The sequence below is a fragment of the Pteropus alecto genome, unplaced genomic scaffold, assembly GCF_000325575.1.
Source record: "Pteropus alecto unplaced genomic scaffold, ASM32557v1 scaffold39, whole genome shotgun sequence".
NCBI lineage: Eukaryota > Metazoa > Chordata > Mammalia > Chiroptera > Pteropodidae > Pteropus > Pteropus alecto.
Window position 1 is genome coordinate 4,030,532 of NW_006443568.1, and position 15,806 is coordinate 4,046,337.

Genomic DNA, 15,806 nt, shown 5'->3' on the forward strand with positions numbered 1-15,806 from the left:
CAGCCCCTCCCAGGGTTAGGTAATGCTGAGAGACAGTGAATTTCCCTCCTGGGGATGAGCCTTTCATACACAACCAACCAAATTCCAAGCCCACCAACCTACTTTTTTGATCTCTACTTGTTAATCCACTCTCTCTCTGCCCTAATCATCCCAGGGCCAGGTGTCAGACAACTAAGGGCTGTCCCTACACCCAGAAGCCCTACAAAATTATTCAAACCAGCCAATCCTAAAGCTGCCGAACCTGCCCACGCTGCCTCCCCGATTCCTTCCCCCGTGAAAACCCCGTAAAGTCTCTTGTCTACATTTTCCTTCTGTTCCTTCCACCTCCTGAATGAACCTACTGCTTCCCTGTGTGGCCCTGGGTAGCACGGTGTGTCCCCTCCTCTTAGGAACTGCAAGTAATAATCTTTTCAGTGGCAATTGGCTCCTGAGCTATTGGCCTCACCATTCTTGAGAAATAATAAAATCTACATTTTAAAAACACTGGGATAACAAATAATCTCAATGGCTTAAGTCACCCAAATTTTATTTATTGCCATTTTACATGTTCAGAAGTGGTTTGCAGGGGCCCTCTGCTTAATAGAGTCACTCAGGGACCCTGCTGACAGAGACCTGGGATCACTGTAGCAGAGGGAAGGGGAGGGGAGTTCTACAAAAGGTACACAGGCTCCTCTAGGCTCCCAGAAATGACACAGTTCACTGCCACCCACATATTCTTGGCAAAGCCAGTGCCATGGCCAGGCCTGAACTCAGAAAATGTAGGGAGGCGCCGTTCCACCGTGCATCTGGAGGGAAACTTGTAGCTATGTGGTGAAAAGTATCGGTGACTTCCAAAGGGACCTGTGAGAATGCCAAATAGACTGGTCTGGGCGCTCAGGAAAGTATCTTTCTGAAAATACTGTTGAGACATTTGCAATGAGATTCGAATGATGAGAAGGAGTTAATGAGATAAACAGGTGGAGAAGATATGAGAAAGTGTTCTAAAAAAGAAACAGTAAAAAGCAAACAAACAAAAAAGGGCACAGCTTGTGCAAAGACCTTGAGGAAGGAGGATGGGCAGGGGTGGCATACTGAAGGAACTGAGGCCACCTGTGTACCAAGGAGGGCGGGGAGAAAGATGGGGAAGGGTAATTTATCTAATTGACTTTGTTCGAAGCAGAGACTCATGGCGATAATAAGGAGTGGGCTTTTCAAGTTCATTTTATTATCGTTTTCAGATTCTCCACAGGAAATGTTCACTTTGTTACCTGCATTCTCTGCTGACCACTGCCCCTACCCTTGACCAAAGAAGACTGGAGTGGCCAGAGCCAGCCAGGATATAGGGCAGAGAATCCAGCAGGTCTGAATCATAGGAGTTTTGTGGAACTCATTAGGGATTTTGGCCTTAATCCTACAAACAATGGGAAGCCATTAATGGATTGTGAACTTGGGAGAGTGAGAAGGTTGGGGGCATGGATATCACCAGTTTCCAAGACACTGGGTTAGTCTAGGCAGGGAGGCAGAAGCCAAGAGAAGGCTCTTGAAGAAGTAGGAAAGATAATGAGCCTTGATAAAGTGGAAGATGAGTGTTAGCTTACATCTTTGGCCATGACACCTGTTTGCAAAATCTGTTCTCTGCATATTTTAGATTCGACAGGGAAATAACCAACAGCAGTAGGGAGCTCTGGCCTTTCTTGCCATCATTTTACCCCATTTCCCTAATAAGTTTGGATTTCACTATTGAAGGCTATGTCACTCCTTTCAATATGGTATTTAGGCTTGTCAGATAAAAGATGGGACAGTCTGAAAGTTTTATTTGCTCATTTCGATTTGCAACATGGTGACTCCTCCTGACTCGTGGGTTATCAGCTTGTCTAAAATCGATTCAATTATAATGAGTGGGTGAAGGAAGAGCAGACAGTGGGGCAGGGGAATGATGTTCAAATATCCACATTGGGAGATCCAAGCTTTCACATCCCCTCCAGTTTCAGTGCCTTTTGGATTTCTCCATGTTAGAATTTATTTTCCAAGCCTGAGAAACAGCGGAACAGTGGTAAATATGTGATTAGAGAAAATGCCTAGTAAGCTGCAATTCCATATATTGCAAGTGATAAAACTGTAATTGTTTGTTGACAGTGTACATTAGCTATTCACAGCTTGTGTCAATATAGTACCAAGAGTCTAAGAATCTGTAACGGCAGCTCAAAAATATCGTGGCACCAACCAGGGGAATAAAATCAACAAGTTCTACTTGGTGGAAAGAATACAGTTCCCAGAGATGACTTCATGGGAGATACCTTGGTGAGGTGCGAGATTCCTCCATGAAGCTGTATATTGTTTGTACTATTTTTGGTTTTGATATCAGGGTAATACTGATCTCATAAAATGCATTTGGAAGTGTTTCTTCTTCTCTGTTTTTTGGAAGAGACTGTGTAGAATTAGCGTCAATTCTTTATACATTTGGTAGAATTCTCCAGTGAAACCATCTGGGCTTGTGTATTTTTTGGGGAGGGATATTTTAAATTAATAATTCAATTTCCTTAATAGTTATAGTGCTATTCAAATGATCTGTTTTATATTGGGAAAGTTATGGTAGTTTGTGCTTTTTAAGAAACTGGTCCCTTTCATCTAAGTTGTCAAATGTATGTGTATAATTTATGATATTTCCTTATTATCTTTTTAATAGCTACGAGATCCATTTTCCTTAACCCTGGAAATTTGCCAGTCTGATCAGTGGAAAATAAGTCTTGTGGATTCAGTTTTCATATTTTTTACATTAATTAATTGGATCATCCTTTTGTTTTTGTTTATATCTTTGCCCTTTTTCTCTTTACCTGTTTACCTTTTTCATACTGATTTGTAAGTATTCTTTGTAGACTATGAATACTAACCCTTTTCCTGTCATACATGTAATACATAATCTTTCCAGTTTTCTTTTTTCTTTTTAATTTTTTAGTTTCTTTTGCTCTCTATACATACTTTTAATTTTCATGTAATTAAATCAATTGTTATTTTCTTTTAAGGCTTCTGGGGTTTCATTCCGTATTCATTACTACTCAATCAATTTCAAGAAATAGAATCCAAATCAAACCAGTTTGAACAAAGAGAGAGAGAGAGAGAGAGAGAGAGAGGAGAGAGAGAGAGAGAAGAAGGGTGGAAGGGAGGAAGGAAGGAAGGAAAACAAGCAAGCAAGCAAAGAATGTTGGCTCATGTAACTGGGCACTGCAGAGATAGCTTTTTGTGTAAGGATGGACCAAGGATCTCAAGAATTTGTCATTGGGGCTCTGTCTCTCTTTTCATTGTTCAGCTTTGTGTGTATTTATGTGGGATATCATGTTCTCTAAAGCAGATAGGCTTTGTGTAGTGATAAAAATGTTGCTGGCAGTCCCAAGTTTACATTCTAGTGACTTAGAATCCAAAAAATAATAGACTCGGAGTCTGCATGTCATATCCCATGGAAGGGCTCAGAATGACCCTGCTTCAGTGATATGCCCTCTTCCCTCTTCTCCACGCCACACACCAGTCCATAAAGCTGAGCGATATACCATAGCGAGTGGGTGAAGTACTTGTCAGAACCCCATGCAGTGACAGCTCCCCAGGAGAATGGTGGGCAGGTAGAAGCCAAGGGAGTTCTCTAAATGCGTCACCCTTAGAAAGACCGTCCCCCATGTAAAATGATAAAAATGGTGCATTTCCTTCTAATATGTATGATTTCATTTTTTTTTAAATATAAATTTTGACCCACTTTAGAAAATGAGGGAGACAGAGAAAGATAGGAGCAGGGAAAGGGAGGGACATGGTGGGAGGTATGGATCCTTTGCTGGATGTTTTTATATCTGAACAGAGAGTGACCTTGAGACTTATTAGGCCGTCTGTTTCACAGTTTGATCACTTTTCCTTCCCCTTTTTTCAAGTGTATTGTGAGTTAATATGAGTCTCATAACATTAGGATGGTAGGAAGAGCAGGGGCTTCAGCTATCACAGGGCTTTTCACAGTGGGCCTTAACAAATATCTGATTTAACTTGTCTAAACCCAATACTCGTGCTCTCCATGGGACATATGGGCATTCAGATGCAATGGGAGGTAAAGAGAGGGATCCAGGAGCATCACAGATATCCCAAACTACTCAAAAATGGGGGTAAAGGTAAACCTTGAAGTCCCTCCCAGAGCCCTGATGGGGATCAGGAGAGGCAAGATGAGTCTAAGATAGGGGATAGCCTCACTACCACTTGTGGGCACAATCAGTCACCCATGGGGGCTACCAGATGTGGAGCACAGCCAGCAGTAGACAACTTGTTTTCTGAAATATCTCTAAAATATATTTTTAAGTGTTCAGTGAAAGCTTCATTGTATTATCATTTTAGCAGAATCTTTTAAAAATGACTCTTGTGCTAAAAACATATTATCTCAGGTTCAATAATTCCTTACATTTCATTCCTGTTTCTTTTTCTTCACTTAACTTACAGGGGAAAATGTAAGCATTTTAATTTTCAAAGCAAGTACAGTACGATCCCATTTGTATGAAATTATTTCATTGACTATGATCCCATCTATTGATCCTTCCATCTCTTTGTATGTCACCTGTCAAGAATGATTATTTCTAGATTGCACTGGGGTTTTATTTTTTGCTTTCGTCTTTTAAAAATAATAAGCACTATCATTTCTACAAAAGCAGTAGAACTTATTCCTTTTAAAGAATAAAGTCTATGATAAGAAGCATCTACATTTTGCTACTTAGCATCGGCTTTATCTTCCTTGATACATGAATAAATATCGTCTATTGGCAATTATTAGTTATGCGTTTTTGGTGAAATCTACCCAGAGCCTCAAAAGACCTCAGCCAGAAAGGGAGGAGGCAGGACGAGACAGCCAAAGAGGAGAAAAGAGACATATACGAGGCAAGCCTGCAGGTTGGGGATAGCCCATGGCTTCAGGGGAGTAGCCCCCCATGTTTCTGTGATAGAAGACCCTGGCTTTCTATTGCCACGTTGTTTTTGAACCCCTTTGCTTGCCTGGTCCTAAGCTTCTTTCATAACGCTCCCTGTGCCCAGATCAGCCTCGCGCACCCAACAGGTGCTCAATAAATGCTTAATGATGTTAAAGATGTTCCCAAGGGGGTTATTCTCCTTAAATTGTGCACACCCAACAGGTGCTCAATAAATGCTTAATGGAAAGATGTTCCCAAGGGGGTTATTCTCCTTAAATTGCACCTCTTTGTCTTTCAGGCTCACAGGCTTTCAGCTGCCAGCCACCATTGTCAGCGTGGCCACTACCCTCTCTCTGCGCCTCGTCAGTGACTACGCGGTCAGTGCTCAGGGCTTCCATGCCAGCTATGAAGGTAGGTGCCCCCCAGTCCTGGCCACGGGGGCCTGACATGTGAAGTTGTAATCGCCACAGGCAGGGCCGTGCTGCTTTTGGCCGCCGGAAAGGGCTATTTCCGATTCAGAGCTTGCGTGTGTCCTAACAAGGCTTGTTACTGACCAGTAACTCAGTTACTTAAATTGCCCAACTGCGTTTCCAGGAAGCTGAGAACTGAAACCAGAGCTCAGCTGTAATAGTTTGTCCTGAGGGCCTGCTAACATCTACTTCTCTGTACCCTTAACTGGGTTTTGTTGTGTTTTTATTTATTTTAAATTCGTTTTCCTATTGGGCTTAATTTTATAAGGTACCTCAGCTTGGTTTTGGAAATAAGAGAGATATAAACCCTAAGTAAAAGAAAGAAAATAAGGCATTGAAAAAAAATTCTGCTCAATATAGTAACTTGAAAGAGTTAGTTTTCTATCATTCAGAGAACAATTACTTTTTCCTTAATAGTAAGGATTAGAGTTTCTTGGTTTGAGTTATGCAAATGAGTTCCCCTTCTCTCAGTCTGTTTAAATATGGTGTTAGCCTTCAAATTAACACTAATATCTTCAGATTATACACTATTATTATTATTAACTTTATTATGTTAGTTCAGAAGGTGGTATGTCTAGATCTCTGTCATTTCCCTGGGAAATTTACATCTCATTAATAGGTAATTATGCTGCTCTTGGCTAAGACCCGCACTGCTATTTCATGTTGAGATCATTAATAGGATATTTTAAGACTGTTAATGATAATTAATAACAGTAATAACATAATACCCTAGTAAAGCATGCCAGTTATTTGAAAGCTTTCTTTCCCTTGCCTCCAAGAACTTAAAGAATAAGTGATGCTTTCTTGAATGAAGCTGTAGCAATATAGAAATAGATACCACCTTCGTCTTGGCCAGGAATACAACTTGGAATGAGGGCATATCCTACCTCCTTGGCAAAATCCACCCCGGCGGTAGGGGTGTGGAGGACACAGTTTGATGCTTTAACCTGAACAACTGAAGGCTCCTGAGAAGATCTCAGTTATTTTTAAGTAAAGTTTCCTAAGAAAGCTCCAGTGAAGCCTTTTTAACTGAGGGCCTCAGGCATAACTCCAGTCACCTTTATCTGGGGGCTCCTGAAAGACCTGCCTATCTTTAAAGTGAAGTCTCCTGAGATAGCCCAATTTATTTTGAAAAAACAATCAGTTCTTCCTAATATCAAATCTGCGTTCTTGGTCATCCTGGTTACATCTTCACTCTGAACCTTTGGCCCTGAACCTAAACTAATTCTCTCCAAGTATGAACTACGACCTCCTTACTAACAGAAGTCTCTTTAGAAGCTTCTTATAGTCTCTCTGGCCAGGAGCTTCTTGCACAATATCAACGTTGGCCTTGGGGAGATTGGCTGTGTTTGGGGATGGTTGAGGGAATGAGTCACTGACACTAGAGTTGGTACCTGCCAAGATCCTAGGAGGGATTGACACGCAGGAGGACGTGGCTGGGCCCTTGTGGTGTCCTCATTCAACAATCCTTGTAGATGTTTGTCTGAGTCCTCGATGCTCATGAGGCTTTAAGAAAAAAAGTGTTCCATTGATCCCTGACCACACTGCCCGCTCTGGGGAACAATGACAAGCACTTCTCTATCATGCAGAGCAGATCGGACTAAGAGTATTCATTGAACCCTTTTAAATCAGCAGTTCTAGCCTGGAATTCATGGGCAGGGTCTATAGTTGGGCATTAGAAGTGTGCAAACTTCTTGTAATTGGAGGCAAAATTTCAAAGGTATAAGGATATGTGTATTTTTTCCTACAAAGGGTCTATAATAGGGATCAACAAACTGCAGCCTCGCTGTCTATATCCAGTCCCTGGCCTGTTTTTGTAAATAAAGTTTTATTAGAACACAGTCAAGTCTGTTTGTTGACATGTTGTCTATAACTATTAGTGTGCATTGCAACTTTAGAGTTGGGTTATTGCCCCAGAGACCACATGGCCTGCAAAATCTAAACTATTTACTATCTGGCTCTTTACTGACCCCTCCTCTAGAGTTGTGCTATGCAATACAGTAACCATTAGTCATATGTGACTATTTACATTTAAATTAATCAAAATGTATTAATTTAAAAATCAGTTTCTCAGTCACACCAGCCTCATATCAAGTGTTCAATAGCCCCGTATGGCTTGTGGCTACCGTACTGGATAGTACAGACAGAGAACATTTCTATCATTGCGGAAAATTCTACTGGTCGGGGCTGAGCTAGAGCTTCTGCCAGATTCACAAAGGGTCTGAGATTCATATGAGGTTACAAAACATTAGGATAAAGTAGAGGCCCATGGGTCCTTCCTCCCACCTGCCTGGCACAGCCGAGGAGGCAGCCCAGAGGTGAGAGCACACAGCATTCCACAGCAGGACCAACAGGGCAGAAGGAAGGGCCTGTCCTACCTCCGCCATATAATGGTCTCTAAGTCATTCGTGCTAAGACAAAGCCTTGCAGGCAAGGCCAAAGCAAATCCCGGAGCAGTGCAAACAGGTCGCTGTAGCCGAATGAGTCCCTATGCTGTCACCTGTGCAGAGTTTTCTGCCAACTCCACAGTCTGTGTGGCTGTTGTCTTTGTGCTACCCAGCAGAGTGGCTCACAGATGGCTGTGCTCGTACCAGATTCAGGTATGGAAAAGCCAAGGCTGGGCTGTCATTAAGTCCTATTAGCCTGGCTTATGACTGGACCGTGGGGCAATTCGTGCCCCTGGAAAAGTGTGAGTTGTGCTGACTTTTGGAACACCCAAAGTGGAGGGGCAAGAAGGCAGTAGGGGCAGCTACTGCTGGAATATGCCACTCAATACATGCAACCACAGTGGTGGCCTGGGCCCTCTCTATCACTGGACTTAGCAGGACACCGGATAATCCCATATTTGGGGATTTATGGATAAACACTAGTTTCTTGAGCCTATAGCTGACTAACTGACTTTGGGTAGATTTTTTAAAACTCTCTGGGCCTCATTGGGAGGCACAGGGAGATCCAGGAGTCAAAAGGACTATGAAGATTTGGCTCCCAGGGAAGGAAGTCGGCCCTGCCCTCCATTGCAGAGTCCACTTTAGTCATTTGTGCTGAACAGCAGACAAAAAGGCACAAACAGACAGACAGACAGGCTCCAGAAGAGAAGGGGCCCCTGCTGGCTAGGGTTGCCCCCACTTGGCACAGCCTCCTTACATTCTCTATTCAGGAGGCCAGGGTACCCATTTCAAAATGACTTTAGGATCTGCTCTCAGTGGTCCCGCTTGGCTGACATCCCTGAGAGTCTGCTATCAAAGTGAGTTTGATCCTCCTCCACCCTCCTTGAGAGAGTGAGAAGCGCAGATAAGGAACTGAACTGCTGCTGAGGATTGTGAAGAAAGGTGAAGTCAGGTGAGAAGAGTCAACTCACAGCTGCTGCTGCTTTAAGGAAAAGATCAAAAAAGCCAATTGTCAAACTCTGAGATGACAGGAGATGCTTGATTTGTAATCCCTGGGGGCAGGAGTGTAGGCTGCAGCTGTGGTCATGGTCTGGTGGGAAGGGGATCAACTTGTATTAGGCCCTGACTGTATGCCAGGCACTTCACATACATTATCTCATTTAATCCCCATGACAGCCTAGTGGACAGACATTGCTATCTCCATCTTACAGATGTACGAGCTGGAACTCAGGAGTTTTGTGTTCAGCTTAAGGCTTCTCGATGGCCAGGAGGGGCTTCTCTGGCACTAAAGACTATATTCTTAAACTGCGCTCCTTGCAGAACTCCTGGAGTAAGGCAGAGTCTGGCGACTCCATTTCACAGGCAGGTAAACTAGAGCTAAGTCAGAGGCAGCGGGGGACACAGGATGGCGTGGGTCATTCCAGGGAGGCAGCTGAGATGTGTTCTCAGCTAGGGCTGCTGGATAAAATACAGGACGCCTAGTTAATTTGAATTTTAAAATATTAAAATTTTAAAAATGGAAAAAGAATTTTTTTAGTATATCCCAAATATTTTACAGGATATATTTATACTAAAAAAAAAAAAATTATCTGTTGTTCATTTGAAATTCAAATTTAATGGAGCATCCAGTATTTTTACTTGCTAGATCTGGCAACCCATTCTCAGCACTGGGTTTCCAGAAGCCTTTATCCTACTTCCTGACTCCCAGATCTACTCTTTGTCTGGCCCTGCCTGTCAACTACAGAGGGCCTGCCTCACCTCTGCCATTCCAGTGAGCATACATCTAGACAGCTCTCTGAAGACACACACACACACACACACACACACGTGCATACAGACTCAGATCCGTGTGTACTTGGGGTTATGCTATGTGTGCAGTTCTATAATCTGGTTAATGAGGCTGACGTTTTTCTGTGTTAATAAAAGTAGCCCTGCTTTGTCCTTCCTAATGAATATCAGTGAGTGAGATGCTATAGTTTGCATATACCAAAATTATTGAACCAGTCATCTTCTGTGGACATTTAGGTGAAGAATATCCTTGTACATACAACTTAAACCCTCATCTGCTTATCTCTTTAGAGTAAATTCTTGGAAATGCAGTTGCTGGGTCAAAGACTGAGTAGAATTTACATTTTAATGCCCAATTCCATAGTATTTTAGAAAGGTTATATTGCTTGTCCACCAACAGTGCATGGGACAGTCCATTCCTCCCCATTTGACCTACGTTGCATATTGGTGAGTTTTAAATCAGGTTCATTGATTAAAGTGGTGAAAAATGCAATCTCATTTGTGGTTATAATTTGCATCTCTTTGATGATAGAGAACGCTGAGCACCTGTCATCATTTACTGGCCATTTGTAGATCATTTTGTAAACTGCTTGTCCTTGTCTCTGCCTACTTTTCTTTTGGGGTGTTAGGATTTTTTTCTTATCTTTTTTTTGTAAGAGTTTTGCATATTAAGGATTTTAATGTTACGAGTTTCCTTTTGATGTGCAGCAGTTTTAATTTTATGCCAGTAATTTAACATTTTTTAATTTTTCTTTTATAATCTACCTTTGGTATTATGCTTGGAAAGGCCTTTTCCATACCAAGATCAGATAAATATTCATTGAAATATTCATTTTATTCTTTCAGAGTATTTTTTTTTCCTTTTTCCTTTTAACGCCTTCTGGAATTCAGTTGTGGTTGTCTTGGCTGCCGTGACTTTCTTTCTGTCTCTGATGCTCTAGCACTTGCTGTGTGTCCTTCTGTCTCCCTCTGAGTGTGTGGAAGCCTCTCACTTCCCAATTTGCCCTCCATGTGTCTCCCTGGTGTTTCTAGTCTTGCTGCTATCTGGACATGATTTCTCCCACCGTAGCCCCCAGGCTTCCCCATTTTACACACAACTCAAAGATTGGGATTGTTTCCATCTATTCAGACTGATTAGCAGGTAAACAAGACTTATAAGAAAGATCAGAAGTCTCAGATTAAGAGTTTCTGCAGGTTTTTAATGCTTAATCTTGGTTGCACCTTTGTATTTTAGCAGCATTAATCTTAAGTAGTCACTCTCATGCTTTTGTGAAGGAGGACCCATCTCTGAGCGCTGGGTCTCAGTCAGATCTATTTAATCGTCTAGATCTAAAAACAGGTATTCCTGTCTAGCTAAATCTGTCATTTTGGGATTTCACTATCAAAATATGGGAGGCATCCTTAAATATCAGACCTGTTCTATTTTACTTATTATCTCAACATAGAATCTAGAAAGATGAGAAACCTTATTTTTACAAACTCCCTGGTAACCATAAGTGGGGAGAGGTGGCAGAGTATATAGATTAAGACTTCAGGTTCTGGGTTCAAACATACCTAGAATCAGATTCCATCTCTGACACTCGCTTGCTGTGTGACATTGGGCAGGTTGTTTCATCTCTCTGTGCTCTGGCCTCTACACATGTAAAATGAGGATAAGAATAATACTTCATAGAGTTATCATGAAGATCAAGGAAGAGAATACACATGTGCTCAGTATAGGGCCTGGCAAATTTTCAGAGCTCTATAAATGTCAGCTAGTTAATGAAGTCACCCTCGTCCTGACCTTACTTGCCTGGGAGTCTTCAGGAGATGGAAAAAAAGATGTGATGGTTCCATAGGTCACAGTCCCAGCCCCATCACAGCTATTGGCTCCTGAGTTTGCATGGAATCATCATTCCAGTTGTTCATGGTGAGTCTAGTCTTACTAACAGACTGTGGCTTCTTTGGGGAGGAAGCAGAGTGTTCTTCATATCTATAAGCACTGCCTGTGAGAGTGCCTGTCTGGTGGGGATGAGATCGTAGGCCCTGTCACCTGGTGAATTGGAGCTAATGAAGTCAAGGCCCACACTTAGTCTTTTCATGGCCTCTTTGTATCAAAGATGTTGGCATTGGAGCTAAGGGTGCTAGTAACACGCAGACTTTGTCTTTCCAGATATAGACACAGACGCACACGAATACAACATTGATATTTTTTCATATTTCAGATGCCCTGAAGGCCACCCATGATCCCCTAGTCCACCTGAAAAACTGAGCCCAGAGAGGCTGACATCACACATAAATTTGGTGGTAGAGATACTTTCGTTAAGCTAATACTTATTCAGCACCTACTGTATGTATTCCCTGATTTTTCATCCAAGCCTTGTTTCACAGTCACGATTCGTCCCCTCTCTCTATCCACCCATATTCCCAAAGCAGAACAGAACGGGGAGGATAAAGAAAGGCTCGATTTAGTGTCACTTCTGAAAACACCTTGGTGTGCTTTTGCTACCAGTGAAAGGTCAGTCATCTCTACATGGTAAAACAGGGTCAGACAGTCACATCTCTGAGGGACAGACAGACAAGGTGCTGCCCTATCGAGAGAGACAGGTTTGGAGCGAGCTGCAGGATGGAGTGTGCTTTCATGGTGAGGGACAGACAGACAAGGATGGAGCTCCCCAGTGCTGCCCTACTGGGAGAGACAGATTTGGAGCGAGCTGCAGGATGGAGTGTGCTTTCATGGCATTTGGAGGAGGGAGCAGGGTTGAAGGTGATCACGGCACTGTGCACACAGGGAAATTGGGGTCCAGAAATGGAGCCCTCATGATTTATTCCTTCCTGTAATTAGACCCACTGACTCCCCTCTCCCAGTCTCAGGCGCTCAGACAATTTCCTCATTCTGAAAGAGTTCCCCAATTCCGGGACATTATGCAGACATCTCAAAATTGGGCTAATGGAAGCTATTTGACTATATATATACTGAATATGCAATTTGCACCATTTAGGCCACTGCGGGCCAGAATGGCAGGCGTGGCGAGGCCTCCTCTAGGGTGGGAGGCGATGAATGTCCATTTCCTCTGCCCAGGAGGGATGGTGTGCACTTCCTGAGTGAATGCGCTCCATTTCTGATAGCTCTGCCTTGGGAGTTGGAGAACATTCCTCTTAATCAGTACTGTGGAGTAGCAAATTAATACATAGAGATGTGACATTTGAGACAAATTGGGCAGCACTTCTCAATAAGTGGGGAATCAGGATGAATTTCATATCACGTCCTCAATAAGCCCACAAACGGTTCATCATGCATAGTGATATTTTCCCCTTTGCGGAAGGATATTAACATACCTTGAAGATGATATCGTACCAAACTCTAGTGACCTGACCTTCTTCATGTCAGTGTCAGACGACACAGGGAGGAAGGGGAGGGGCATTTTCAGGTGGCCAGGTTACCTGCAGGTAAAGTGTACATCTACTTTATTTCCTTATCTCTCTGTCCCTGTTAGTTTGTTCATTCATTCAACAAATATTTACTGCACACCCGGTCTATGCCAGGTCCCGAGGCAGACTTTGAGGAATGTGACTAAGAAATGGTACCTACCATCAGGGAGCTCTGAGACCTAAAATTGTTGGGGAACAGTGGGAGCAGAGGAGCAGGGGTCAGAAAGAGGCAGGTTCAAACCCTGGCTAGCTATGAGAGATGGGCAAGTCTCCCTGAGCCGATTCTCTTTTGCAAAAGAGAAACTGTAACACTAAAAGATTCAAGGTATGGGAAATGCCTGGCACAGAGTCTCTGTTTAATAAATATCAGTTCCTCGACCATGAGGCGAAAATTGCTCTCCTGCCTAGTGGGGTCTCTGGAGATCAAGTTTGAGCTCTGCCATGTCCCTGCTGTGCAACCTTGGGCAAGGCGCTGGACCCTCTAGCTTCCTCCTGTGGAAAACGAGATCATTCTCTCTTCTTTTCAAGGTAGGTGTGAGCATTAGCAATAAGATTAGCACCTAGCATGACACTTAGCACATAGTAAGCACTCAGTAAAAGGAAGCTATTATAATAAGACTCGATGTGTTTTGTGGAAGTGGGAAAAAAATTTCTTTCTCATGACAAAATCTTTGGTCAAGCCTTATGGTTCTCCAGGAGCAAGGAACATCACCTATTTTTTGTTTTCTGTCACCATGGTACCTCTTAGTCCAGGTCTTGGCACACAGTAGGGATGCTGCAATTACTAGTACTTGTCTCTCCTAACCTGTATCCCTGTTAGTCCACATTGTGCTTTTGTGCGAATTAGCACAAATGGCCACCCTGAGGGGACACGACCCTATGAGCCTATGGCTTAGTGGATGGAGTCTAGGCTGGGTTTTAGTTCCCATCACCCCTCTGCCTGGGCACCCTTTTGCAGTGCTCAACCTGAACAACTACAAAGCTCTAGGGGCCTTGCTTCAGAACCTTCCTCTCCAGAGTCCAACAAAAGATTCAGAGACTCATTAGATGCCAGGTGCAAGGATCTTAGAGAGCTTTCACTTAAACCTTCTAACTGCTTCCAGGATGGAGTGCAAACTCTTTACCTGGCCATCGAGCCCTGGGCAGCAGCCCTACCACCACCCCTTTCTTCTTTAGCCACACTGGACTTCACTCCAGTGCAGTCCAGTGTTTAGACTGCACTCCATCTCCCTACTCATTCCTCAGACGCACTGAGTCCCCTGTTCTGAACCTTTGCTGTCTCACCCCGCCACTCTTCCCTGCTTTTTTTCCTTCTGACCTGTGTTTAAATCAAATCGAAGGCTCCCCCTGGTGCCCAGGGCTCTCTTTATGATCTCTCTTAGCTCTCCACACATCTCCTTCCCTCACTAGTGCATCGCTCGTGTAGTCCTGTTCCTCGTTTGCCCCCTCCACTCCTGGGTTTGGTTCTGGACGGCGGGAACACACAGTGGCACACCACGATTACATGCTCAGGGTCTGGAGGAAGAATAGACCGTTAATAGTCTGTCTGGGACTTAGAGCAGGTCACTTAACCTGCCTTGACCTCCATAAGTGAGGAAGACAGTCATCATCATCCCCACTTCGTGAGATTATCACCGGGAACAAATAAGGCAACACATGTCAAGGGGTACCCTAACAGTGCCTGGCGTAGAATAAACACTCAAAAAGCAGCCATTTGGGCTCTTGCACAGGGTTTGACATGAGATAGATGCTCAATAAATAATGATGAAAGAAGTAAGTGGATGGGAAGTGATCTTCTCACCCAGTGTAAAAGACCCAGACAAGGAAAGAGATTGGCTCAAAGTACCCGGGACCATATTCTCATTGACTCTAAGACGCCCTCAGTTCTCAGATGCACCACTTTATTTGATGTACCATTAAGAAAGAAAAAAATGCTGCCAATTAAAGTATGACATGCCATCGATTATAAGAAACATCCTAATTTCAAAGGTATGGAATTATGGAAAAACGCGCACCCTAGAACCAATGAAATATGGTAACTGCTTAATTGGTTTTGACCACCGCTCAGCCTCGTTTGGGGTGGGTTCATCAATCTGGCCTCTTCTTGCACCCAGGGCTGTCCCACTGTCAGGGCTCCTTCTTTTTAGCATTCAGGTGGTGGCTCTCGCCAGCCATGTGATCACCTCTTAATTTATGCTTTCAGCACCTACTCTCATTACTTCTCAATTTTCTGCGTTGAACTCTATTTAACACCTATTAGCACAGGTCTTCATCTGATAAATGCTCTTTTCACGGGAGGCAGCGAGGTGCCCCAATCTTGACCCCCTTCCCATATCTGTGCCCAAGGCATGAGAGCTCGTAGATCCCAAACATGGCTTACTCACGACTGCTGCCAGCCCACTACCAGCCCCTCCCATAATGGCTCCGGAGGCACGGGGAGCACCATTGGGAGGGGACCTGAATGCGATTCCATCCATTTGGATGAGGGTGTATGGGAGGGTCAGCCTTCAACCCCTGCTCTGACAGTGACTATAGCTGGACACACATCTGTCTCTTTCCTGTGGTCCTGGTGACCCCATCAGAGCTTCCTCCACTGACCTCAGCCCTGGAGGTTCAGGGGACACATCCCTTTCTTCCTTGGGGTGACTTATCTCCTAACCCATGAGCTGAGCATCAGTGGGCAGAAAATGCTTCCAAATAGAAATATCAGATTGAATATTCCAGTCCCACCTCTTCCCATTAATTGATAATTTGGGGGTGATTACCACTCTTTTGGATTATTCTTTCCAGCCCTTCCTTTCATTAGTGCGGATAATCGAGAATTGAAGACACTGGCTTTTCAT

General features: G+C 43.5%; 1 protein-coding gene across 1 annotated transcript in view; it reads left to right on the plus strand.

The window, feature by feature from the left end:
- The window catches only part of CSMD2 (CUB and Sushi multiple domains 2), a 571,413-nt gene that overhangs the window by 99,132 nt on the left and 456,475 nt on the right, over nucleotides 1-15,806 (plus strand). The window contains exon 7 of the mRNA XM_025041387.1: nucleotides 5,206-5,318. Coding sequence (XP_024897155.1) covers nucleotides 5,206-5,318 — 113 coding nt within the window. The remainder of the gene's footprint in view (nucleotides 1-5,205; nucleotides 5,319-15,806) is intronic.